This window comes from Aquarana catesbeiana, linkage group LG04 (assembly GCF_042186555.1).
Source record: "Aquarana catesbeiana isolate 2022-GZ linkage group LG04, ASM4218655v1, whole genome shotgun sequence".
Lineage (NCBI taxonomy): Eukaryota > Metazoa > Chordata > Amphibia > Anura > Ranidae > Aquarana > Aquarana catesbeiana.
Genome location: NC_133327.1, coordinates 590,400,835 through 590,428,759, shown reverse-complemented (window position 1 = coordinate 590,428,759; position 27,925 = coordinate 590,400,835). Strand labels below are relative to the sequence as shown.

The 27,925-nt window shown below is 40.9% G+C and overlaps 1 protein-coding gene across 2 annotated transcripts in view; it reads left to right on the top strand.

Moving 5' to 3' along the window:
* The window catches only part of CFAP61 (cilia and flagella associated protein 61), a 494,837-nt gene that overhangs the window by 21,592 nt on the left and 445,320 nt on the right, over nucleotides 1-27,925 (top strand). For both annotated transcript variants that reach the window (XM_073628153.1, XM_073628152.1), the window contains exons 4-6: nucleotides 3,607-3,683; nucleotides 22,166-22,233; nucleotides 23,157-23,283. In XM_073628153.1, coding sequence (XP_073484254.1) covers nucleotides 3,607-3,683; nucleotides 22,166-22,233; nucleotides 23,157-23,283 — 272 coding nt within the window. The remainder of the gene's footprint in view (nucleotides 1-3,606; nucleotides 3,684-22,165; nucleotides 22,234-23,156; nucleotides 23,284-27,925) is intronic.

The following is a 27,925-nucleotide window of genomic DNA, read 5'->3' as shown; positions in this document are numbered from 1 at the left end:
AACAGCCTCCTAAGAACTCTATATCAGCCTTCCACAAACTTTTTAATATGGAGGAAACCTTCACAAATAACTTTCTGAGTTCGGGGAACCCCTGCTAATAATTACTATATCTACAGCTCACAGTATATTATGTAAAGGTCATTGGGGAGAATGCTTCTTACATTTGTAGTCACTGGGAAGAATCCTCACTTACAGATAGCTAAAAATATTGTTGTCAGTAGTTACTCATCTGAAAGGCAGGAGTTGCTCATTGCTCGAGGAACCCCTAGCAACCTCTGGAGGAACCCCAGGGTTTCATAGATCTTTATTGAGGCATTTCAGAAAACTAGATTGCATTTTGGTCAGTAGATGGATCTGACAATACAGGCATTAATCTCTTAGAAAAATTAAATTTTTTACTAAAAGAGGGATTTTTTTTGGGGTGGGGGGGGGGGGTGTATTTTGAATGGGGGGCTGTGCTGGGGGGGAAGGATTTGGTGGGTGAAAGAGGATTTATTCCGAGAGGGGCATTGGGGAAGGGAGGATTTGTGCTGGTAGGGGAAGAGGACTTATGTTAGGAGGGAGATTGGGATAAGTTCTGGGATGGGAAAATGGGGGCATCGTGTTAGAACTGGGGAAGATAGGGGCATCATGCTAGGACTGGTGATTTTGGGGATAGTGGAGGAGGACTTGTGCTGAGGAAGGAAGAAGAAGATTATTTTTTTTGGGGGGGGGGGATTGTGCTGGGCGGGGGAGAAATAATTCTTGTTGGGGGGGAGGGTGAGGATAAAGTTTAATCTTCAGACTCCTACTATGCATTACACATTCCTGTCCCCTGCATTTTGTATATGAAATATTCCTGATCCTTGCATTCCGTGCATAACATTTGCAATTTGGCCACACCCACTGTTCACTGCGGCAATCTACCCAAAGGTGTCCCAGGTCTTTTACAATATTATAGTGTACGCTACAAAAAAAAATTGTAGCAATCTCATTCTGGTCTTCGTATAATAAATGTTTTTTAAATAGACCCCTTAAAATCGAAATACGCTGCATCTGAGCACCAAAAACTAAACTCCCCAATCCATCCATGTCTCCAAGCTTTATTTTGCTGGGGATCCACTTTGAAAAACACCCCCCTAGCATTTTTGGTCATGGACATCTTGAGTAAAAGCAGATGATTCAGATGAAAAAACAAAAAGCAATACTGCGCTTGTGTGAAAAAATGAAAAAAATAAATTAAATTAAATAAATTGAGCAGCAACAATGTAATGTGAGATGTTAAACAACAAAATAAATAGAAAAAAATTGCGCTAAGTGTATATTAATGAGTGATCATAGTCCTACAAGTGATCCAAATGGTCCAATAAGATCAACAGTGAATGTTGAATTAAATTCAAAACAAGTGGTATCCAACAAAATCCTTCACCAAGTCACATCAGCAATGTTTAAGATGTACTCTTAACCCACAAGATGGACCCTCTAATTATGGAAGGTCAAACTCGCTTAAGATGTATCTGCTGATAAGGCGTCCAAAAGGTGTAGTGCAGGCAGTCCACGTCTCTCCAGCCATTCCTCCCGCACTCACACAATAGGTGATCACAGCTGCCTTCACAGGATTTCCTCCACTTTGTAACAATCCACCCAAACCGGTCAGCCTGCTCTTCCTTCTCTTGAGACACTATCTACATTCCCCACTTCCTTCTCCATGTAGCATTTACTTCCTGGAATCCCTCTGCCCTTAGCTCAGGTATGCAGGCAGAAAGGTGTGCTTAGCTGAGAAAACCCCTACCACCCTCCTCCCCTCCTGAAGACTCCTGGGATGTATGACATCATTTGCCTGATCCTGGATCCAAGAAGTAACTGAAGAAATGTAAATAAAAATTGGTTCAAACAAGGAAATATGTTATAGCATTCTTATCTATTTACTAATGCTAACAGCATAAGCATACCTCCCAACTTTTTGAGATGGGAACGAGGGATACCTATTAGCAAGCAAATGTATGTAGGCATAGGACACACATCCTGCCACACCCCATTAAAGGAAAGTTATACAAAAAAACATTAGTTAAACCCACAAGCTTTTTATATACAATTATATAGATCAGACCAAAATGAGGGACAAATGAGGAGGAAAGAGGGACAGAGGGAATTTGTTCCAAATCAGGGACAGTCCCTCGAAATCAGAGAGTTGGGAGCTATGGCATAAGGATTTAATATAGTCAATGTTGACTGAGAGAGAGAGGGGCAATTGCCCTGGGCACTGTGGTTTCATGTGGGGGGGGGGGTTTCGAGAAGATTGAGAGGGAGGGGGGATTTGTGTTGGGAGGGGCAAGTTAGGGGGGGCGGCAGGGGGTAAAAATTGCGAGGAGTGGTGATTTAGGGTGATTGGTGTTGGGAGCGGGGAATGAGGAAGAGGAGTTTTGCTAGGAGGGGGGATTTGGGGGGTTTGTGCTAGAAGAGGTGAAATGGTGAAGAGGAGAATTGAGCTATGAAGGGAAATTTTTGTTTAGGGGGTTTTGTGCTAGGAGGGGGGATTTGGCACAGGGGTATGTGTACTCAGAAGGAAAATTGAGGGCCAGAGGATTGTTTTCATTGTTTTATCTATTTTTTACTATTTTGTTTTGTTTTATTATTTTTTACAAATAATGTTTTTTTTTTTCACAGTGCTTCTGGGAAAAGGGGTGGGGGTATGGGGCAGTGGATGGTGTCAGTAGCGTTTTATTTGTATGTATTTATTTTTTTACAATTTGATTTTTTTCACATCTCCCCTTTGAGACAAAGAAAGGGACTGAGGACAGAGATTCCCCAGTCCGTTTGTCAGCACCCTCAGCATTGAAGATGAATGGACAGGGGACAGAGGCTCCTGTCCATTCATAAACTGAAGCATAGTAAACACAGGTTACTCTGCTTAGTTATCAGAGGGCACAGGAGTGATCGGTAGCGATCGCTCTCTGTGTCCAATTCAGAAAAGGAAGGGGCCGGTGATTGATGTATTTAACGGCCCCTTTCTCCACTCTTCATCCTGACATCCCCCACAGGAGCCGGCGGGAGAGGAGAGGAGGAAAGAGGGGGGGGAGGAGGGGGAGAGGAGGAGCACTACACGGGGGCCGGAGGAGGATATGGAGGAGGGCCAGAGCCCTAGAGAAGGGGGACACTGAGGGGGGCCAGGGGAGGAGGACACAGGGAACAGTCAGGGATGATCGGTGCGGTGGGAGGGACAGCTGCAAGCTCTGATCTTCCTGTATTGCATTTCAGCTGACAGCTGTGGGAGGGAGAGGAGGAGAAGCACTGAAGGTGATAAATGGAGATCGGTGCTTGCAGCTGTATCTCCTGAAGCACTGATTGTCCCCGACTGTCAACCAGAGGATCATCCATGTGTGTAGGGTGGGTCACAGTAGCCCCCCTCCCCTCTCGGGGCCCGTGTGCAGTGCAACACCCTGCACACATGGATGATACGCCACTGGCCTTTGTTGCATACTTTGAAGATGTAAGAGTTGGAGGGCTTGTTTAAAGTTTTTTTTACTGTTTATTTAGAATATTTTAATACTTTAATATGTACAGTTTCATCTAAATAAATAAACAAAAAAATCCTTCTTCCTAATAACTATGAATTTTCATTTGCAGCCTCTGAACACACTGTTTTTGCACCTTTTTGTGACTAAGGAGGAATTTTCACAACAGAGCATTCAAGAGATCCTCAGGTAAACCGTTTTATTTTCCTGTATATATTCATGGCATTTCTGAAATCTCTACCTTTTCCGCACCGTGTGGTGTATATTGCAGCATGGTTGGTAAAGGAAAGTAGTTGTGAATAGGCCCAAATTAATTTCTTTCACTTTCTTTTTATTGGAAAAAAAGCACTAACAGAGTACTTACAGAAATGCCTATATAAAGTTTCAACCCTTGTCAAAATAGGGGATAGTGTGAACATCAACAAAATAGTTTATCTCCAAAGTAAAGTGCAGACGATGCATTTGGAAGAGTAATCCCTGAAACAGTGGGACTTTAGTTTGTACCAACAAACTGATAGTGGTAGGTTTAAGAAACCATCAAAGGAATGTCACAAAAAAAAAAAAGCATAAATAGATGTCCATCATGGAGAAAGGTAAAGCTTACTCAGAGGGTTTCTAGTACAGCTAATGGTGGGAGAGGAGGGCCACTTGTATGTTTAGAAAATAGCTTAGAGGAGTGCTGGGGGGAAAAAGAAAAAAAGGGAGGATAGGGTTGGGATCCAGAGGGAAGTACCCCAGAGGCTCATGTATACCAAACTTAATTCCACAACACTTTTATTAAAACTTCAAAATATAGGTGGTCAACCATAATGATGGAAATTGATCAAGCCAAGGCTGCCAAAGAGTGTATCGTGTGTATCTTTGAGGATCATCATTAGTTTATCATTATTAGGCATGTCATGTACATGACTCTTTATCTCTCAAAGCTAAGTGTTGGTGACTTCAACACCCTTGTAATTGTCTGCTTTGTTGCCATGAAAATGTGAGTGATAAGTGTACGCTCACGTCAGGTGTTGTTTTCTATCAGTTTATGTAGAAGTGCTTCCCAGGGGTTTTTGGGCAGGGTATTATAAAGAACCATATTAACAATAGTGAATACCTGTATTCACAGTTTCTTGACCCTGGGGCATGTCCACCAGATATGTTTCATGTCTCCCAGGTTCAGGCAGTACTGGAAACAAACTGGTGAGTAAGTGGGTAGATACGTTGTGATCCTAGCTGGGGTGAAATACCACTGTGACAGAACTTTAAACAAATTTTCTAGTGCTATCACATTACAGGATGATTTAAACAAGGCTTCCCACATATTACTCCAATCCTCAGCAGTTAGGACAGTATTGAAGTCACGTTCCCATCTTGAGCAATACAATAGGCCTTGGGGTGAATATTGCCCTGAATGGAAGACTATAACAGGGAGATGAGGCCCTGGGTTGTGGGGCATAAACAATATCCAGACTTAAAGGTTGTTGTGATCGTATACCAGTCATGGTTCTTAATATGGTCCTAAATATTCGATTAGATAGTGAATTTGAAGGTAGTGAAATCTTTCAGAGTCAGGTATGCCATGGGAGTCCAGAAGTTGCTGGAAGGAACGAATGCTTTACGTGGTCAAAAGGGATTGGACTGTTGTGATTTTACAGCCCCGGGGGAAAGAGAGGGCAATAAAAAATTTGAGGAGTGGGAGGTGTGGGGACAGTAAACTGGTGGATTACTTGTCGAATCCCAGACTGGTAAAGTTTGGGTCAATTCTGGGTTGAGGGGTTTGGGAAGGGGATCCAAGGAAAAAGGGGATAGGATCAGTGTCAAGCACATCAATAATGGTCCATAGGAGTGCCAATTTATCTGTGTTTAGTTTGGCTAGAGGGGTGATCTGGGCTGCTTTGTAATAGTAAATGATATTAGGAACTCTAGTCCTTCCTTGCTTTTAGGTTTATATAACAGTTGTTTATTCCGGCTAGAGGAGCCCCAGATAAGCTTAAGAATAAGTTGTTGCAGAGAACAGAGGATGTGGAGCGATTGGTAGGAATTTGGTAGGGAACAGGGATTGGTGGGAATCTAAGGAGATGCAGTATTTTTGTGAGAAAGGACATTTTAATCACGTGTATGCAGCCGATCCATGAGATTTGAGACTTATCCCAGGTGTCTAGTAAACGATTGAGGGAAGGATAATTGCAATAGCTACATATAATGAATGGTAGGGATAGGTAAGGTTGATGCCCAAATATGGAATTAGGATGGACCATTGATATGGAAATTGGGCCCACAAGGACCTGTATGCGACTTCTGATAGAAACTCATTTAAAGTGGTTCTAAAACCTAAGCATTTTTACCCTCAATGCATTCCTTGCATTAAGGAAAAAGTCAATTAATGGCAGTGATAAGGGAGTGGGGGCCAAGTACCGCTGTCTGTTTCAATGGACGCGCTAACGGGGCATTGAAGTGAGCACGCATGAGTGCCCCCAATAAAGGGAGCTTCCCTTGAGGGCACTGGACAGAGAGGAGGGGCCAGGAGCGCCAGTGGGGGACCCGAGAAGAGGAGGTTCATGACCGCTCTGTGCAATTCCATTGCACAGAGCTGGTAAGTATAGAAATGTTTGTTATTTTTTTAAATGTTACCCGTACAATCCCTAAGCTCTGTGATTTGGTCGGATTCACGTGGAGACCTGAGAGGGCTTTAAACCTGCCCATAAGAGAGAGTAGGTTAGGCAAAGACGTATGGGAAGACGTGGCATACACTAACATATCATCCGCACACATTGTGAGCTTGTGTTGTACACCTACCAGCTCCACTCCTGCTATGTTTACCGTTGATCAGAGATTCCAAGGCTAATATAAACAAAAGAGGTGATATAGGACACCCCTGTCGTGTTCCCACCAAAAAAGGGAAAGGGCAAGGATTCATGACCAAGGTATTTAACTGACACCGGAGACAAACTTATAACGAGTCAAACCAGGTTAAAAAGGAATCACCCAGCTTTTATGATTGAGCGGGTGTCAGACTCTTTGTGGATGTCCAATAAAATCTACATCAGCAGGTGAGATCGTTGGGGCGCCATACTGGTAACAAGGATCGTCTGCCAAATATTGTCAACTGTCTGTCTGAGAGGGACAAAACCTACCAGGTCTTTGTGGACCAGGGAATGTATTATCTTTTTAAGGCTATTGGCAAGGAGCTTGGCCAGTCTTTTTTTTATGTCCATGTTCAGTAAAGAAATTGGGTAAAAATTTGCCCAGGATTGCGTATCTTTGTCTGGCTTAGGGAGCATAACTATAGTGCCCATAGCATATTAGGAGTGACACTATCATCGTTCTTAAGGCTATTGAACATGGTGGTGAGATGTGAGACGATAACTTCCAGGAATTTCTTATAGAATAGAACTGTAAATCCATATGGGCCTGGGCGCTTAGGGGATTTTAATTCCTTGCTAACTTTGTGGATCTCTCATTTGTAACAACTGCTCCCAAAGGTTCACGTTGGGTCATCTTAACCACTTGCCCATTGGGCACTTAAACCCCCTTCCTGACTAGACCAATTTTCAGCTTTCAGGGATGGAGCATGGATGAGCATGAATGTGGATGGATGAGCCAGGGATGGGGCACCAGCTCCCTCCTCTCCTCACACGCTGTACCGGCGTGAGGAGAGGGGAGGAGCCGAACCAGACATGCTCCGGTTTGTGTACATGTGATCACTCTGTCATTGGACGGCTTAATCACGTGGCAAAGGGCCCCTGTCATTGGCCCTTTACCTCAAACCGTGACACACCGGGTCTGGGAGACCCGACGGTCACAGACATTTCTGTGTGCGCGCCTCAGGGTAAGTAATAGAGGGGAAATCCTCCAGTGAGGACACTAGTTCTGGTGACCTAGGGGTCCCCAAGAAATTCCCTTAATTTGCAGGTGTTTGGCTATGGGACAGGAAGTGAAAAGAAATCTCTGCAATGGGACACAGATGGCAAAAAAATCTGACAGGGGTTATAACCTGCCCTTACTGTATCCAAAATAAAAAAAAAAAATATATGTGTGTGTGTGTATATATATATATATATATATATATATATACTGGTATATTATATATATATATATATATATATATATATATATATATATATATATATATATATATATATATATATACACACACAGTCATGTCCAAAATATTGGCACCCCTGAATTTCTGTCAGATAATGCACCACTTTGCCCAGAAAATTGTTACAATTACAATTGTTATGCAGTCTCATGTTTATTTCTTTTGTTTGTATTGGTATGACGCAAAAACACGGAGAAACAAAAAGCAAAAAATTACACATTCCACGCAAAACTCCAAAAATGGACTGGACAAAATTATTGCCACCTTCTCAAAATTGTAAGAAATAATTGCTTTGTAAATGTGTGATGCTCCTGTAATTTGTAACTAAACTCACCTGTATCAATTAACTGGTGCTGACAATATAGAAATCACACTGGCAACCAGTTAAAATGATGAAAAATTGACTCAACCTTTCTGTTGTGTATCTCTGTGTGCCACACAGAGCGTGAAAAAGAGAAAGAGCAGCAAAGAATTGTCTGAGGATTTGAGAACAAAAATTGTGGAAAAGCATGGACAACCTCAAGGTTGTAAGTCCATCTCCAGAGATCCTAATGTTCCTGTGTCCACTGTGCGCAACATTGTCAAGAAGTTTACAGCCCATGGCACTGTAGCTAATCTCCCTGGACGTAAACGAGAGAAAAATGTATTAAAGATTGCAACGAAGGATTGTTCGAATGGTGAATAAAGAACCTCAATCAACTTCCAGACAAATTCAAGCTGACCTTCAGGCACAGGATAAAACTGTGTCAGCTCACACTATACGTCGCCATCTGAATGAAAGGGGACGTCATGGTAGAAGACCTAGGAGGATCCCACTGCTGACACAGAAACATAAAAAAAACAGATAGGATTTTGCCTTGCCTTACCTGAAGAAGCCAAAATCCTTTGGGGAGAATGTGCATACTTACCAACTGTCCCAGATTTCCTGGGACATTCCCGGGATTTGGACTCTTTTCCTGAGTTTATTGTTTCCCGGGAAATGTCCTGAGAAATCTGTTTTTTACGCATTTTTGCAGCCGCCTGCCGCCACTAGAGGTCCATGGACGTCTCCACCGGCCGCCATTTTTAAGGATACCAGGAACGGCTGGGTGGCTAGACGAAGCTCCAGTGTCGCCACCCACCCTGCGCCCTGCTCCACCTCGCCCCGCCTACCCCACCTCCCCGCTGCCGGTCTGTTGTGGAAAGGGGCGGGGGTTCTATTGTAACCACACAGCCGGCGGAGGGAGAATTTTGTATACCCCCTCCTACTAGGACACCTGAGGTAAGGGGGGGGCACCGCTGGGGACACCTGATGTTAGGGGGGGCACCGCTGGGGAAACCTGATGTAAGGGGGCTCCGCTGGGGACACCTGATGTAAGAGGGGGCTCTGCTGGGGACACCTGATGTAAGGGGGGCTCCGCTGGGGACATCTGATGTAAGGGGGGGCTCTGCTGGGAACATCTGATGTAAGGGGGGCTCCGCTGGTGACACCTGATGTAAGGGGGGCTCCGCTGGTGACACCTGATGTAATGGGGGCACCGCTGGGGACATCTGATATAAGGGGGGCTCCGCTGGGGACATCTGATGTAAGAGGGGCTCCGCTGTGATGTAAGGGGGGGCTCCGCTGGTGACACCTGATGTAAGGGGGGCTCCGCTGGGGACACCTGATGTAAGGGGCACTCCGCTGGGGACATCTGATGTAAGGGGGGCTCCGTTGGTGACACCTGATGTAAGGGGGGCTCCGCTGGGGACACCTGATGTAAGAGGGGGCTCCGCTGGGGACACCTGATGTAAGGGGGGGCTCCGCTGGGGACATCTGATGTAAGCGGGGGCTCCGCTGGGGACATCTGATGTAAGGGGGGGCTCTGATGGGAACATCTGATGTAAGGGGGGCTCCGCTGGTGACACCTGATGTAAGGGGGACTCCGCTGGTGACACCTGATGTAGGGGGGCTCCGCTGGTGACACCTGATGTAAGGGGGGCACCGCTGGGGACATCTGATAGAAGGGGAGCTCCGCTGTGATGTAAGGGGGGTTCCGCTGGTGACACCTGATGTAAGGGGGGCTCCGCTGGGGACACCTGATGTAAGGGGGGCTCCGCTGGGGACACCTGATGTAAGGGGGGCTCCGCTGGTGACACCTGATGCAAGGATGGAGTCTGCTGGGGCACCTGATGCAAGGAAGGACTCTGCTGGTGGCAGGCGACTTGGCAGGTGACACGCTCAGGGATCCCACTGATTCGGCATTATGGTGAGTTGAATGATTTCATTTTATATTACAGTGTAATAATAGAAATAATGCACTTCAATCATCCTGACACCATAACAACCATGGTGCCGGTATGATTGAAGTGCTAACACCAGGCGTTTGGAGTATCTTTATCTGCTGGTTGTTAAACTTTCTAGAATACACATATTTCCATTGTTGTGTAGGATCTGGGCCTGCTGTCCCTCCATCCCTCTCCCCCCCTTTCCCTCTCCATCGCTCATTCATCTCAGACTCTAACCACACCCCCTTTGAGCCACGCCCACTTAAGACATGCTCACTATTTTGTGTAAACCACGCCCATTTTTCACCGCAGGGCGCGCCGCATTTTTACTTTCTCCCTGTGCCATGCCTACAAACGCATGCCCCCACCCCCTAATTATAATAAGACTCCACCTACAGCCAAAAAAGTGTCTCTAAAAATGTTTTCAATGTTGGCAACTATGAATGTGCTGTGGACAGCGGTTTGGTAAAGCCCATCATTCTGCTGTTTTCAGGAAAAGAAATAAGGCCTTTAAAGGAAAGAATACAGTCCCTACCGTCAAACATGGTGGAGATTCACTGATGTTTTGGGGTTGCTTTGCTGCTTCAGGCACTGGATGTCTTGATCGTGTGCATGGCATTATGAAATCTGAAGACTACCAAAGAATATTGTGGTGCAATGTAGGGCCTACTGTCACAAAGTTGGGTCTCCGGCAGAGGCCATTGGTCTTACAGCAGGACAATGACCCAAAGCACACGTCAAAAAGCATCCAGAAACGTTTTTAAGACAGCGCTGGAGAGTACTGAACTGGTCAGCAAATAGTCCAGATCTAAATCCCATAGAGCACCTGCTGGTTGTTAAACTTTCTAGAATACACATATTTCCATTGTTGTGTAGGATCTGGGCCTGCTGTCCCTCCATCCCTCTCCCCCCCCTTTCCCTCTCCATCTCTCATTCATCTCAGACTCTAACCACACCCCTTTGAGCCAGGCCCACTTAAGACACGCTCACTATTTTGCGTAAACCACACCCATTTTTCGCCGCAGAGCGCGCCACATTTTTACTTTCCCCCATGCCATGCCTACAAACGCATGTCCCCGCACCCTAATTCTAATAAGACTCCGCCTACAGCAAAAAAAGTGTCCCTAAAAAATTTTTTTAATGTTGGCAACTATGAATGTGCTGTGGACAGCTGTTTGGTAAAGCCCATCATTCTGCTGTTTTCAGGAAAAGAAATAAGGCCTTTAAAGGAAAGAATACAGTCCCTACCGTCAAACATGGTGGAGATTCACTGATGTTTTGGGGTTGCTTTGCTGCTTCAGGCACTGGATGTCTTGATCGTGTGCATGGCATTATGAAATCTGAAGACTACCAAAGAATATTGTGGTGCAATGTAGGGCCTACAGTCACAAAGTTGGGTCTCCGTCAGAGGCCATTGGTCTTACAGCAGGACAGTGACCCAAAGCACACGTCAAAAAGCACCCAGAAACGTTTTTAAGACAGCGCTGGAGAGTACTGAACTGGTCAGCAAATAGTCCAGATCTAAATCTCATAGAGCACCTGTGGAGAGATCTCAAAACAGCAGTTGGGAAAAGGAACTCTTATAATCTGAGAGACCTGGAGCAGTTGGCGAAAGAAGAGTGGTCCAAAATTCTAGTAGAGAAGTGTAACAAACTCATTATAGAAAGGGATTGATTTCAGTTATTTTTTCCAAGGGATGTGCTACCAAATGTTAAATTGAGGTGCCAATAATTTTGTCCAGTTCATTTTTGGAGTTTTGCGTGGAATGTGTCAGATTTGACTTTTTTTATCTCCACTTTTTGTGTCATACCAATACAAACAAAAGAAATCAACATGAGAATTCCTAAACATTTGTAATTGCAACAATTTTCTGGGCAAAGTGGTGCATTATCTCAAAGAAATGCAAGGAGTGCCAATATATTTGGCCATGACGTAAAAAAAGTGAGGAAACATTTTGAAGTACCCTCATATAATAAACCCTGCCAGTATTTCCAAATCAGGAAAGGAGACAGTTACACTGGTCAATGTGTATTGTCCAGTTGTGCCGGAATAATGTCCCATATAAACTTTTCATCAGTATTCTGATGGTTCTGTGGAATTACTACTTAAGCATATACACATCGTACACTTTGAGAAACCAAGATGGTGTGTGATATATTATCAAACTGAAATAAAAGTTGCAAATAAATATACAATATATAATCCTGCTTCTTGACATTAGTGCTGGATATTCACATTTATAACTTCTTTTACAAGTCAACTTACACCATGATAAAATCTATAAAAATCGTCATGTTCAGAGGCCAATCGGAAGATCAGAATGAGAACAGAATAGATGGCCTATAACAACTAGCTTGCACTGATATCAGTGTAGTCAGCAACAAAAATGTTGCTATGGGAGCAGCTTAATGAAAGAAAAAAATCATCACAGAGTTTCCAAAATCTAAGCAAAAGAAGTATCAAAGGAAATTACCAACCCTCTAAAAACATGACAGAACCAATCTGAATCTGATAAACATTACTATATTCAAATATGTGTACCCTCAGAATGTATAATTCATGAAAGATCTTCAGAGGGTTATTTTCAGTGTCTCCTAGCTCACCTTTTTAATCTCCATATGTATACACTTGACAGAACACATTGTACTGTCTCTATGGGAGAGGAACATCTGTTGCAATATTTGCTTTTGTTCCATGTCTGAAGCACTTGTCCCTATCATGCATTATGTGACATTTTCCTGTGTAATTTCGTTTTCTTAGAATAAACAATCCATGGCACAATTAAATCTTATATGAAAGGCATGTACCATTGTTAGTCACACAGACCCAGCCACTGATGTTAACTCCATCACTGGAACTTTTAAAGGCCAAGTCCTCTCCTAATGTATTTACATTTTAGAGTAGTTGTTGACCAAAACCTCATGTTTTTTTTTATATATTAATTTTTTTAAAGGTATATACAGTATATGTGAATATATATAGTACTTTACATATTGTACATTCACATTAATCCCTGTCCTCAAGGAAATTACAATCTAAGGCCCCTACCTTCCTTGTATATATACACATAGATGGCCAATTTTGACAGGAGCCAATTACCTAGCAAGTAATCTTGGGAGTGTTGGGGAAACCCATGCAAGTACAGGTAAACTCCTGTAGTAAGGTAGTGGGCTGGTTAGGATTCAAATTGAGGACCTAGCGCTGCAAAGTAGAAGTGCTAACTATTAAGCCACTAATGGCCAAAGTTTTTAGTCCCAACCCTTTTACATAATTTACAGTCACATGATCATGTCCTTCCACCCCTCCTAGATTATTTAACTATAAAATAAATTTGCAAACTTAGGAAACATGGCACCGCTCCATGGCTTCTCTGGAGGGGCAAAAACTAGCCTAAGACAATACTGGAAAATATTGTTTATTCTCACTGACGTTGGGACCTCTTCTACTACCAATGGCGACAGTCCGGCCCCCCTTAAGTCTGAAGGACAGTTAACTGGCCCTTTGTTTAGAAAGTTTGGAGACCCCGATATAGAAGCACAGTGTCTGATTAAGGCTGCTAAGCCTGCAAAGCAGAACACATTGATTCTGTAATAAAATCTTTTATCTTATTTTGGAATAAACTTGCCTCTGGGCTATCAGTGTGGCACTTTAAAGTAGCTGTGAACATATAATGTTATAGACACTTTCTATTACAGTTATACCTTATATATTATTAAGGTTCCATAACTGCTTTTGCTTAGTTTCAGAAATGATCTTTCCTTGTCAAAAGAAGTTTATTGAGTATACAATGTTATAAAGATACATAAAGTAAGTTTACAAGGATCTATAAAGTAAGCTCATTGTTTTACAGTAGGGTTTATATAGGTAAATATCATGAAATTTCAAATATTAAACATTGGGTTCACGTAAACCTAAATTAAAGATATATATCATTTCCTTAGTTACTTTTGTAGGTATTTAAATGATTTATACATACTATACATATTGTTTACAAGTAGAGTGTATATAGGTCAAATAAATTCTGATAATGAGCTTTAATCGTAAGGTGGAGAAAAGGAAAGAGAAAGAAGAAAAAGGGTTGAAAGGTAGAGGTATGGTCCACAAGGTTGTCCCGCACGTCAGTTTATTATTCTTTTTAGTTCCCTTTGAAGCCTTAGAATGGGTGTCTCTGTAAGTCATTTAATCTGTTACCATGGCAACAGGACAGAGTCATTGAAGTTTGACAGGAACTGTTGTTTTATCCAAGGATGCCAAAGTTTTTCAAATTTTGGAATTTGATTTTGATCGATGGCTACCATCTTAGCATGGGACATTGTATTATTCATTCTGTGAATTGTTTCTGCTAGTACCAATGTAGGAGATTTCCATGCCTTGGCCACTGTTTGTTTTGCAGCCGTTATTAGTTGGATCATAAGTTTGAATTGAGAGAGTGTTAACCATTCCGGTTTTAGATTAAGTAAAGTTAAATATGGATCTGGTTGTATTATTTTTTTAAATATTTTAGATGCAATCACGAAGACTTCCTTCCAGAAGGTTTGGATTACTGGGCACGTCCACCATATGTGTAAATATGTGCCTATTTCTGGGCATCCTCGAAAACAAAGAGCTGAGGTATTAGGTGAATATTTTGCCACTCTAGCGGGTACAAGGTACCAGCGAGTTAGGACTTTATAATTTGTCTCCAGTGCTAAGATGTTGGGTGAAGATGACTTAGATGTGAGCCATATGTTAGACCAGTCCGTGTCTTCTAAAGTTCGTCCCAGGTCCTCCTCCCACCTCTGAACGTAAGAGGGTCTATTAAGATTTGCTACTCCATATAATTGATTATAAAGTGATGAAATTGTACCTTTAGCAAATGGATCTTTTGTACAGATTGATTCAAAAATGGATAATTGGGATAATGGTGTATCCCCCTTTAGGAATGGTGTATAGAAATTTTTGATTAGGAGATATCTAAATATCTCAGAGTTTGGTAGATCATATTTTTCTCTAAGTGATGGGAATGAAAGGAATGATTTAGATGCTATGAAGTCATTTAGTGTCTGAATGCCTGATGTTGTCCAAGCTTTAAAAGAATTTGGGTAGATCCATGCCGGATAAAAGGCCGGATTTCTGATAAAAGAAAGGAGAGGATTGTGTGGAGATTGTAACTGATATTTGGTTTTTAGTTTATCCCAGAGAGATAAGAAGTGTTTAGTTATGGGATTATGAATTTTAAAGCGGTCTTTAGGATCAAGCCATAATAAATTTGATATTAATAGAGGGTCATTTTCTGAAGCCTCTATAAATACCAATAATGGGATTTCCTGTTTTGCATGGTATTTGGACAGACTGGCCAAATGTGCTGCTCTGTAGTAGTTAGTAAAATTAGGGTATCCCAGGCCTCCTTTATTTTTGGGAAGATGTAGTGTGTGTATAGGTATACGTGGTTTAGAAGAGCCCCATATAAACGAAGTAGCTCTTTTTTGTACTATTCTCAAAAAATAGGAAGGAATTGGAATAGGGAGGACTCTGAAAAGATAAAGCAATTTGGGTAGAATAGTCATTTTGATTGCATTAATCTTCCCTATCCAGGATAAAGGAAGTTGCGACCATTGTTTTATTAGATTTGTGATCTGTCTTAATACAGGAGGATAATTGGTTGAGAATAAGTCAGAATGAGATGCTGTTAAATGAATTCCAAGATATGGGATTGATTTTTCTGCCCATGTGAATGGGAGTGCAGCCCTAGCCGGGATCAATTCCATGTTTGTGAGTGAAATATTAAGCACTAGGCATTTCTTAGGATTAATCATAAGGCCGGATAGGGCTGCAAATCCATCAAGAGCTGGTATTAAGTTAGGACCAGAGACCTGTGGTGATGATAGAAAAAGTAATATATCGTCTGCAAATATACATAATTTGTGTGTAATACCTCCTACTTCAATGCCAGTTATAGTTTGGTTTGTTCTGATGTATTGGGCCATGGGTTCGAGTATAAGGGCAAATAATAAGGGAGATAATGGGCAACCCTGTCGGGTACCTCTTTCGATATTAAAGGCTTCAGATTTGTATCCAGCATATTTTATATAGGCTTTGGGTTTATTATATAATGCTTTGATCCATGTTAAAAAGTGGAGTCCAAAACCCCATTTTTGTAATGAATATTGCATATATTGCCAGGATACTGTGTCAAATGCCCTCTTAATATCGAGAGATAGAAAACATAAACGGATTTTCCGTTTTTTAGCAATATGTGCCAATAACACTGCCCTGCGTATATTATCGCCTGCCTGTCTATTTGGCATGAAGCCTACTTGATCTCTATGTATTAATTTTCCTATAATGCTATTGAGGCGTTTTGCTATTATTTTTGCTAATAATTTAATATCGAGGTTTAACAGAGAGATAGGCCGATAATTCACACAGGAAGTATCATCAGAAAGGGGTTTTGGGATCATACAAACAATTGCCATTAGTGTTTCTTGCCGAAAAGAATGTCCATCTAGAAGTTTGTTAAAGTTTCAGTGAGAATGGGAGAGAGTATTTCTGAGAATGTTTTATAGTATAAAGCCGAGTAGCCGTCTGGGCCTGGTCTTTTGTTAAGTTTTAGGTCTTTTATGGTGTTAGCAACTTCATCTATAGTTATAGGCTCATCCAAACTGCTTTTTTGATTCTGAGATAACTCAGGTAAGGTTATTTTTGAGAAGAAGGATTCAGCCTCTGTAGGATTAAATTCATTGTTTGTCTTGTATAAAGTTGCGAGATGTGAGTGAAATTTATGGACTATTTTAACTGGATTACAAGTGTAAACATTTTTTGATAATTTCAAACGTATTGGTTTGAAAGATTTGTTAGTTGAATTTAATGCCCGAGCCAAATATGTACCTGGTTTGTTTGTATTCATGTAGAAATTGTGTTTGGAGCGTTTGAGGGATTTATCAACGGACTCAGTGAGAAATAGATCGTATTCCAATCTAGATTTTTCCAGATGAGATTTTGTACTCTGAGATGGATTATCTTGAAATGATATGTAGGCTGCATTAAAATTGAGTGCTAGTTTTTTTGCTAGATTTTTGCGTTCCCGTTTAAATAGTGCCATTTGTCTTTGTATTGTACCACGCAAGACAGGCTTATGAGCTTCCCACAGTGTTATTGGGGAGATGTCTGTTGTATTATTAATTGATATATATTCCTTTAAAGCTTGTTCAATGGCCATCTGATGTAGTGGGTGTTTGAGCATTATGTCCGGTAAGTACCACGTTGGGTCATGCGCTTTTGGTATGGCTGAGGCTATAGTAGTGTATACTGCATTATGGTCAGACCACGGAATCGGAATTATATCTGATGCAATAATTTCTGGTATCATTCCTATTGTTAGAAAAATATGATCTATTCTGGTGAAGGTTTGATGAGGGTGCGAGAAATAAGTGAATTTCTTTTTCATTGGGTTACTTTCTCTCCACGAATCTACCAGATTGTATTTGGAAAGAAGTTGAGAAAAAGGTAATCTAGAAGTTATTTTGGATGGTGTAAAAGGTGATTTATCTAGAAATGGGAGGAGGACCTGGTTCGAATCCCCACACATTATCACTGTTCCTATTTTGTGTGTATTAATCACTTGTAATATATGTGAGAGGAATGGTGTAGGTTGTTTGTTAGGAGCGTAGTAGGAAATCACCGTGATTGCTGTATCCATTATATAACCCATGAGTATCAGGTATCTACCTTCTGGGTCTTTAATTTCTGATGATAAGGTGAATGGTGTGGATCGGTGAAATGCAATTAGAGTTCCCCTTTGCTTGGTACAGGCAGAAGCCGTGTAAATTTGTTGATAAAAAGGAGAAATATATTTTGGAGTAGAATCTTTGGTGAAGTGTGTTTCTTGGAGGCATACTATGTGAGCCTTCTTGTTATGGAAAGTACGGAAGGCTTTGGTCCTTTTTTGAGGGACATTTATTCCCTGAACATTCAGGGAAAGTATATTCAGTGGTGCCATGGCAACAGATCAAATAGTTTTGACTTACTTTTTGTTATGCAGAGCTGACTGCACAGATCAACCTGTGTGGACTGAAGAGATGAATAGATAGAAAAGAAACCAGTGAATTCTGGAGTAAAGAGTAAACAAAAAACATATGAGATTAGATGATACATTGTATAAATTATTTTTTGCAAGTAATCACAATTTACCCGTGAAAGAGAATAAATATCTCTCTCAGGGGAATAAGTGCCTTCGTCACACTCCCACATAATGGTGGGAGAATGAGGAGGGCTAATGGGGGTACACGGATCTTCCGCTTACAGGAGAGAAGTGCTATGTCAAAAGACATCAAAATGATGTTTCATTAATTGGAGTGCAGAATATAGTTTTTGTTGAAATTATTTATTCCAGGGTGGTTGTATATGGTTAGTCTTGCCCTAGGCTAAATAATTCAGTTAGAAAGGTACTGTTAATAACTTTGGTATTGATGAAGATAGTTTGAATTATTTTGGGATTTTAACCCTTTTAGAGTAAACAATTACATATTTTATTCATATGTAACTGTTTAAATATGTTAACTCATAAAATTGATGTTGTATTGCTTCAGATTAGAATAAACAAAAACATAATTCTAGGAACTAGTTAGGTAATAATATATTTGTTTTAAGAAAAGAAAGAAAAAGCTTCCATTACTTCTGGATTATTGAACATATTTGTCCTAAAAAGTAATAAATCTATTGTTATTACCTGATAATATATAACTGAACAAGAATTTCCTTATTTCACTTATATATTCTAAGGCTATATGAATCAGAAGTAATAAGAAATATAACTGGAATGTAATATGATCCCACACAGTGTGTGACTATCAGAATGCAGTTACATTCAGTTATAAATACAGGTTTTTTTTTTATAGAGAACCATCTCTTAGTATAATAAATGAAGAGATATCAGGAATTAGGATGTCAGTCCATTGAATCTTCTTGGTCCATGGATGATGTGGCATAACGGCCTCTTTTGTGAGAATGATGATTCCCATTTTGTTCTGAAATTTTCTGAGTGCTGCCTGAAGGTGAAGATGATGCCATTCTTCTGCGTGTGGGAGAGTTGCTGCTTGTGGGTTCTGTCAGATTTAATTTTAGAAGGGTTTGTTGTAGTTCATCTGCTGATCTGCTTCTGTAAATTGTACCTTGGTAGTTAAATCTGACTGAAAAGGGGAAGCCCCATTGATACATAATGTTGTGGCATTGCAGTTCCATTAGTTGGGGTTTCATGGATCGTCTTTTAGTAATAGTAAGTTGGGATAGGTCAGCAAAAATTTGATAATTGTGTCCTTGAAAATTAAGTTCCTTTTTTTCTCTTGCAGCAATTAGTATTTGTTCTTTCGTTCTGTAATAATGAAATTTTGTGATTATATCACGTGGGGGTCCATCTTTCTTTTTGGCTGTGAGGGCTCTGTGTACTCTGTCCAGTTCTAAACGTTCAATAGGGATATCTGGCTTTAGTTCTTGTAATAGAGCAGTAATAGTAGATTGCAGGTCTGTCACAGTTTCAGGTATTCCCCTTATGCGCAAGTTTGAACGTCTGGCTCTATTTTCGTAATCTTCGAGCTTAGTTTGAAGTATTAAATTATCTTCTTTTAATTATTCCAATTCTGTTATATTTACTTGGGTTGTAATTTCAATTTCATCCATTTTTATTTCTAAGGCTGCGGTGCGGTTTCCCAGCTCTCTTATTTCTTTGGTTAGGCTTTTTGTTATTTGGTCTGAGGTTTGTTTTAAAGCCTTATGAAGCATCTTTTCAAATTGTAATAATATTACTGGGGATGCTGAGGAGGCTTGTGGAGAAGTTTGTGAGAGGATTTGTTCTGTATCTGACTCAAATGGAGAGTCTTGCTGTGACATTTTCTGTCTGTGAGAGCGCCCTGATGCTGTATATTGTGAGGTGACTGGAGCTGCTTTAGTTGCAGTGAGTGCCTGTGAGCTCTTTGTGAGGTGATTTTTATTTCTGCCACGGTTTCCTCCCAGTACCATATTTCCTGCCCAAACTTTCACAGTTTGTTCCCTGGGACAAAAAGGTTCAAATGGATACCTTTTGAGCCTGCAGGCTCCGCTTTGTCCTTCTCTTCTCTCCTCAGCGGTGCAGAGCTCTAACAATGCATGTCTGCTCCGCTAGGCTCCGCCCATCTCCCCCCCAGAAATGATTTTTCTTACTTTTTATAGATTTATACTTACCTAGGTGGTTGCAGCATTGGTCTGATGCTGCACCTGTCCCACCTCCGGCTCTAACACTGAGAACCGAGTAATCAAACACAGCAGATCGCTCGGTTCTCACAGCTCCCTGAGCAGAGAGCTGGTGACTGTCAGTCACCACTCTCTGCTCTGCCCCCTCCTCGTTCACTGGGGCGCTGGGCTGTGGAGGGGCGGGAGCGGCTGGCTCAGGGTCTCAGCAGCTCGCTGAGAGGCTGAGTCGGGTGTCAGTCCAGGCATGTGGGCAGATCCCAGTGTTGCCAACTTGCCCAAGCCTGGACCGGCTCTTTGATGACAGCAGACAGCTGACTACAGCCCGCTGTCTGCTGAAAACAGATCACAGGAGTGCAAAACGAACTGCACTCCTGTAATCAACAGAAGAAGTACAGCCAGACATGACTCCAGATTCCACAAGAAGAGGAAGATCATGAGAACTAGAAAATTCATGTCTGGGATGATTGCTCACTCACACATGTCCACTTGCTACTGCTCCTCGGTTTTCCTATTGGGGTGCCATGTCTTCCCCCCCCCCACAACTCCAGAGCCAGACACCTGGTGGTGGTTTCCATTTGGAGGTATTATCCTAGATTGCTATATAGCTGATTTATTTTACAATGGGCATCTGCTCCTGAAGAAGAAAGATTATTGTCACAAAACGCATTGAGCTAAAGGATTTACCCATCATTATGTTTTGTCAAAACCTTGAAAGAGTGGAATTTGTATATGTATCATTATATGAATACTATGTTGACTGTATGCTGATACACGGTAGTATTTACAAAATCAGCTTGCTGTTTTAAAAACGTTCTTATGTAAAAGATTTTCATCTATTGCTTAATAAATCTTCTTATGCAAATGTTGTACCTCATTTAAAGCCCCATGAAAAATGTTTAGTTCTTTGTATATAGTAATCTGCAAAGTATTACATTTTTTACTTTGGCTTTAGATAAACTTTAAACAGATGTACACAGTCTTTGTGCGCATATGAGCACACGAATATTACAAGGGGAGCCAAGACAAAATATGAAAAATAGCCATCTATAACACTCCCCAAATTAGTATTAAACATCTATTAATATTATATATTTTTATGAAATTATATAAAAGAAAGTATCTCAGCATAGCTCTAGCCTTTGGAACATGCCGCTCTAGCCAACATACTTTAGTAGGAACATACAGATACAGGATACGATGACTGTACCGAAAGTAATGCAAATGTGGGCAAAACTTTTTTTTTTTTAGTAAATTACATTACATTGTTCGAATTTCACATGTTGGTAAAGTAGCTCATCCTCTATAGTAACTTTTCCTATATAGCAGCTCTTCTTCTTTTTCATTGCAGGTAAATAATGAATTCCAAGCAGAAGCAACATGCCGTCATTGAGTTCTTGAAGAAGGAAGGGTGTAGGCTGTCCAACCTTTCCGTTTTATGTTTGCCGAGATGACACCATTGACAAGACTCACCAATGACAACACATTGCTCTTGTCAATTGTGTCATCTCTGTAAACATTCTGCAACCTTCTGTGGATGTCAGACAGTCAGCTCACCTTCTTCATTAAGAACTCAGTGACAGCACGTTGCTTCTGCTTGGAATCCAAAATTTACCTGCAATGAAAAAGAAGAAGAGTTACTATAGGGCAGGACCCTCCATCAGTTTGACACCCCTGCTACATGCGAAATTAAATGACCTATGTTGGTTAATAAAAAATGTTATGCCAACTTTTGCAAGACTTTTGGTACAACCCTCATACCCTTTATCTGTATGTTCCTATTTTTTTCTGCAGTGTGTCGTACATGTTCCAAAGGCTGGAGCTAAGCTGAGATCGTTTAATTTATGTAATTCTATAACAGTATTTAAAAACAAAAATTGATATTTAAGATTAAATATAGAAGTTTTATAGAGGCCTATTTTTCATATTTTGTCTTGGCTCCCCTTATAATATCCATGTTGCTCATATGCTAACAAAGTCTTTACTTCTGCTTAAAGTGTATGCATTATTTTTGGTTCAGCCCTCGTATTATAGACAGTTGAGAGCTCTCAAGGTACTGGCTGAGGGCTTCTGTATCATGAGGGGGAGACAAATACCACAAACTTTTTCAATAATAATATTTATTCTACATTCACAGATCTGCGTTTAATGCAGTTGCAGATTTGCACTTTATCTGCCTAGTCGTACCGAGCAACGTTACTCTATGTAAGTTTCACTTTTTTTTTTTAAAATGTCATCTTATTTCTAATTTGGAAATTACACTAAAAACATTTTCTGACTCACTAGAACAATACAAAGTATTTTTGCCTTTACTTTCTGAAAAAAGCCCAAATTGTCTATTATTGTATACCTTCTCACCTATTACATTACTTTAAAGGTGCAGGCTGACCAAAAGAGATCTGTTTCTCCATCCACACTAAATGGTGTGGATGGACAAATACCCCCTGCTGGCTTTTGTATTCTGATAGCTGGTACCTGCAGCTGTCAGAATACTAGATCATTGGCTTAATCTGATTGGATGCCTTCGCTGTTTGGCTGAATATTTTCTCTTTAGCTGCTTTGACAAAACTCCAAAGAACAACTGACTTTTGTTGAGCTGGATGGTATTAACAGGGACATCCATGTCCTAAATGTTTGCTCAAGCCAAAACTTGAGCCATGTATGGCAGCCTTTAGTATATATCTAAAGTCAAACTTTTTTTTATTAGGATAGAGCATGGATTGGTTAAAACCACTGTCAAGTTTTGGTCTATGGCCAAACACAATTCTAGTTTCCTTTTCTGCCATCGATTAGTAGATGAAACCTGGTTGACCACCATGACTAGAAACTCAATTTTTGTTCCTTTTTCATCTCTCAGATTTTTTTTCCTTTTTTTTTATAAATAGCCCTCTCAAATCAGACCTTGCATCAAAGCATTAAATGCAAGGTTTTCTTATTCACTAGTACTCCATATAAAAATGCCGCACTGCACCTTATGATGGCAACATATACCTTGTAGATGATGCAACCATTTTTATTGCAATTGTTCCTAACCATTCAAATACAAAATAATTACATTTTACATATAGTATATGGAATATTAATTTTCTTCTATATCTTTTTTTTATTTATTTTTCATTTTTATCTAGCTAGTGAATTAGCAGCTACATTTGAGCCTATGAAGAAAATTGTTGAGATGAGACTTACTGAAGAATATACAGTGTACATATGTCCCAGACACAAATACTCTCCCCAGCTTTTCATCAGGAAAGCCAGGTAAGCATCATGCCCAGTGAACAGGGAAAGATTAAAGGGTTAGCTAGGCAAAACTCCAACCATGCATTGAGTTTGAATAACTTTGTGTGTGAGAAAGATAGAATTTCCTGTATTTTATCTGTAGTACATACCTGTTGGCACCAGCCCCATATGGATACATTAGGCAGTATTGCCAAACACAGTCTCAACACAAAAAGCTTGGTTGTATAGGACCCATTTACACCAATGTGCTGGGTTGATGTGTATAGAAATACAATTATGCAGACATCATTTTACTGCAGTGCGTGACAACATGCTTCAACACTTTACAATGCACTGCAGTGCATAGAGTTAACATAGAGGTGAAAAATAAGAAAACGTAGCAAGCAATGCATTGCAGGGCACCTTTACACAGCGCAGCAACATACACGAGTTATATTCTATGTATTGCTGTGTAATGAGGGGTGAATCAGACCCTACTGTTAACCTGCCATGTGGGTTTCAGTTTTGTTCCCTATAGATTACAGGTTCTGGTTAGTAAAGCACTACCATGTCCACCAGCGCCCAATTTTAGCCATTCCAATTTGCAAAAATAAATCTTAACACTAGAGGTCACTGTAGCTCATAAAATAATTTATACAAACAATGACAAGGTGTTAATATTCAATCCCACATTACTTAAAAGTTTCAGAAATTTTCATAAAAATTGTAGTCTGCAGCAGAACACTAAATTTAACAGAACACAATAATGTTTACATCCTTCTCTGGTTTTATTACACTACATGTTACATACTTGAAAGATAGCACACTTAAAACACATCTAAACTCAAAAACAGAAATGTCATATATTGTAGCTTGGGTGTGCTGGAAGCATTAATATTTCTTTTTTTAGGCTTTTTTTTTCTTTATTTTCACCTGGTGATCCGGCCAGTAATACATTTCCTGTCTTAGGGTTGCTCCACTCTATGGAGGAACAACAGAGCCACCCTGGGACAGCAGCAGTGTCAACCTGTGGAGTATTAAACCCTCGTTCTTATTGAACACGGCTTTGAAATCTCATGTGACTTCATCTGAAGTTGCATGATTTCAAAGCCGCATTTCAGTGCGACTTTGGGTACGACTTGAAAGACATCTGTGTGGTTTAATGCACAGTCTAATGAAGTTGCACCCCGAAATCTACAAATATTGCAGGAACTACTTTTTCAAATTGATGCAGCGCCGCAAAGTCAGCATTGCAACGAATCGAATGGTGCCTGCAATAGGCTTCAACTTGTCATGTGATTTGACCTGTCAAATTGCATGACATATCTCTTCAATGTGAACGAGGGCTAAATGGACTAGAAGATTTAGATGGACATAAGTGACTAACAAATTAAAGCCTTACTGCAGGTAACACTTTTTAAGCAGATTTTGAGGGACTGTCCCTGATTTGGAACAAGGTCCCTCTGTTCCCTTTTCCTCCACATTTGTACCTCATTTTGGTCTGATCTATATAGTTGTATATAAAATGCACTACTTATCTATCAAAAGTGTTTCCCAGTGCTAAACTTTTCATTCAATTTGTAAATTGCTGCATTTGTAAATTCCAAAAGCCAATATAAAGGAATAGTAGTGTTAAAAAAAAGCACTTGTGGGCTTAACCAATCATTTTTTTTTTCACAATTCTCTTTTAAGGGGGGTGTGGCAAGGGGCATGTCCTATGCCTATATATTTTTGCTAATAGATGTCCCTTAATCCCATCTCAGTCAGTTGGGAGGTATGGTTTTAGCCATATGAATAAAAGCTGACCATTGTAAGCACCCCTGGCAGTGTAGAACCATTTCTCACAACACTCTCTGTTACTTTTGCTGGACAGCTTGGTATGTTAAGGCAGAACTAAAGGCAAAAATATTTACCTTGGTTCCAGAGGCCCAATGCCTGTGAGGACCCTTGCTGATTCCAGCACCTTCTCCCCAGCTTCTTCTGGGTGCTGGTCTTCAGCTGTCTTGGTTGGCTGGCGCGGGATGAAGTCATATCCACAGTTTGTTTCACTGACCCTGTTTAGCATTGTTTTACTGTGCTACAGAATTGAGACGTTTCCCAATGTCTTTCCTTATTGATATTTGTATTTCCTGTACCATCATCAAAGAGGTCAAGATTGCTGTCATGGCCTCTTAGCTAGATTAGTGACCTGCAAATCCACAAATTAATTTGCCAAAGTTGCCACTCTACGTAGTTACTACCAATACTGCTAATGTTCTAAAAAACCATAGAACAGCCTTTCTCAACCAGGGTTCCATAGAACCCTGGTGTTCCTCTAGAGGTTGCTGGTGGCTCCTTGAGCATGGAGCAATTTCTGCCTCCTAGATACAGTAAGTAACCCCTGACATCAATGATCTTTTTAGCTATCTCTTGAGGAAGAGTCTTCCCACTGACCACAAGTGTAAGGATCATTCTTCCCAGTAATCATCACATTAATGTACCATGAGCTGTAGGTTTATATTCGTTAGCAGGGATTTCCTGAGACTGGAAAGTTATTTCAATGGTTCCTCTATGTTAAAAATGTTTGAGAAAGGCTGCCATAGTACACCACTTTGTACACCTCACTATTATTGGGGTCATTCTAATGAAGGATCTAGGGAACCCTATTGCCATTTTTCACCCCTATGCACTATGAAGACTTTACAGGCAGCATGCGTTTTCATGCATGGGTGCTATTTTTTAAGAATGAAATGTATTGTGCTTATATACATTATCTCACAAAAGTGAGTACACCCCTCACATTTTTGTAAATATTTTATTATATCTTTTCATGTGACAACACTGAAGAAATCACACTTTGCTACAATGTAAAGTAGTGAGTGTACAGCTTGTATAACAGTGTAAATTTGCTATCCCCTCAAAATAACTCAACACAAAACCACTAATGTCTAAATTACTAGCAACAAAAGTGAGTACACCCCTAAGTGAAAATGTCCAAATTGGGCCCAAAGTGTCAATATTTTGTATGGCCACTATTATTTTCCAGCACTGCCTTAACCCTCTTGGGCATGGAGTTCACCAGAGCTTCACAGGTTGCCACTGGAGTCCTCTTCCACTCCTCCATGATGACATCACAGAGCTGGTGAATATTAGAGACCTTGCGCTCCTCCACTTACCGTTTGAGGATGTCCCACAGATACTCAATAGGGATCAGGTCTGGAGACATGCTTGGCCAGTCCTTCACCTTTACCCTCAGCTTCCTTAGCAAGGCAGTGGTCATCTTGGAGGTGTGTTTTGGGTCGCTATCATGTTGAAATACGGCCCAGTCTCCGAAGGGAGGGGATCATGCTCTGCTTCAGTATATCACAGTACAGTTTGGCATTCATGGTTCCCTCAATGAACTGTAGCTCCCCAGTGCTGGCAGCACTCATGCAGGCCCAGACCATGACACTCCCACCACCATGCTTGACTGTAGGCAAGACACAATTGTCTTTGTACTCCTCAGCTGGTTGCCGCCACACACGCTTGACACCATCTGAGCCAAATAAATGTATCTTGGTCTCATCAGACCACAGGACACGGTTCCAGTAATCCATGTCCTTAGTCTGGATGTCTTCAGCAAACTCTTTTTGGCTTTCTTGTGCATCATCTTTAGAAGAGGCTTCCTTCTGGGACGACAGCCATGCAGACCAAATTGATGCAATGTGCGGTGTTTGGTCTGAGCACTGACAGACTGACCCACCCACCCCTTCAACCTCCGCAGCAATGCTGGCAGCACTCATATGTCTATTTCCCAAAGACAATCTCTGGATATGACGCTGAGCATGTGCACTCAACTTCTTTGGTCAACCATGGCAAGGCCTGTTCTGAGTGGAACCTGTCCTGTTAAACCACTTTACACTGTTATACAGGCTGTACACTCACTACTTTACATTGTAGAAAAGTGTCATTTCTTCAGTGTTGTCACATAAAAAGATATAATAAAATATTTACAAAAATGTGAGGGGTGTACTCATTGACAACCTCTGGATATGACGCTGAGCACGTGCACTTAACTTCTTTGGTCGACCATGGCGAGGCCTGTTCTGAGTAGAACCTGTCCTGTTAAACTGCTGTATGGTCTTGGCCACTGTGCTGCAGCTCAGTTTCAGTGTCTTGGCAATCTTCTTCTAGCCTAGGCCATCTTTATGTAGAGCAACAATTTTTTTTTTCAGATCCTCAGAGAGTTCTTTGCCATGAGGTGTCATGTTGAACTTCCAGTGGCCAGTATGAGAGATTGAGAGTCATAACACCAAATTTAACACACCTGCTCCCCATTCACACCTGAGACCTAGTAACACTAGAGTCACATGACACCAGGGAGGGAAAATGGTTAATTGGCCCCAATTTGGACATTTTCACTTAGGAGTATATTCACTTTTGTTGCCAGCAGTTTAGACATTAATGGCTGTGTGTGAGTTATTTTGAGGGGACAGCAAATTTACACTGTTATACAAGCTGTACACTCACTACTTTACATTGTCGCAAAGTGTAATTTCTTCAGTGTTATCACATGAAAAGACATAATAAAATATTTACAAAAATGTGAGGGGTGTACTCACTTTTGTGAGATACTGTATACAGCGGGTAAAACAAGTATTGAACAAGTCACCATTTTTCTAGGTAAATATATTTCTAAGGGTGCTATTGACATGAAATTTTC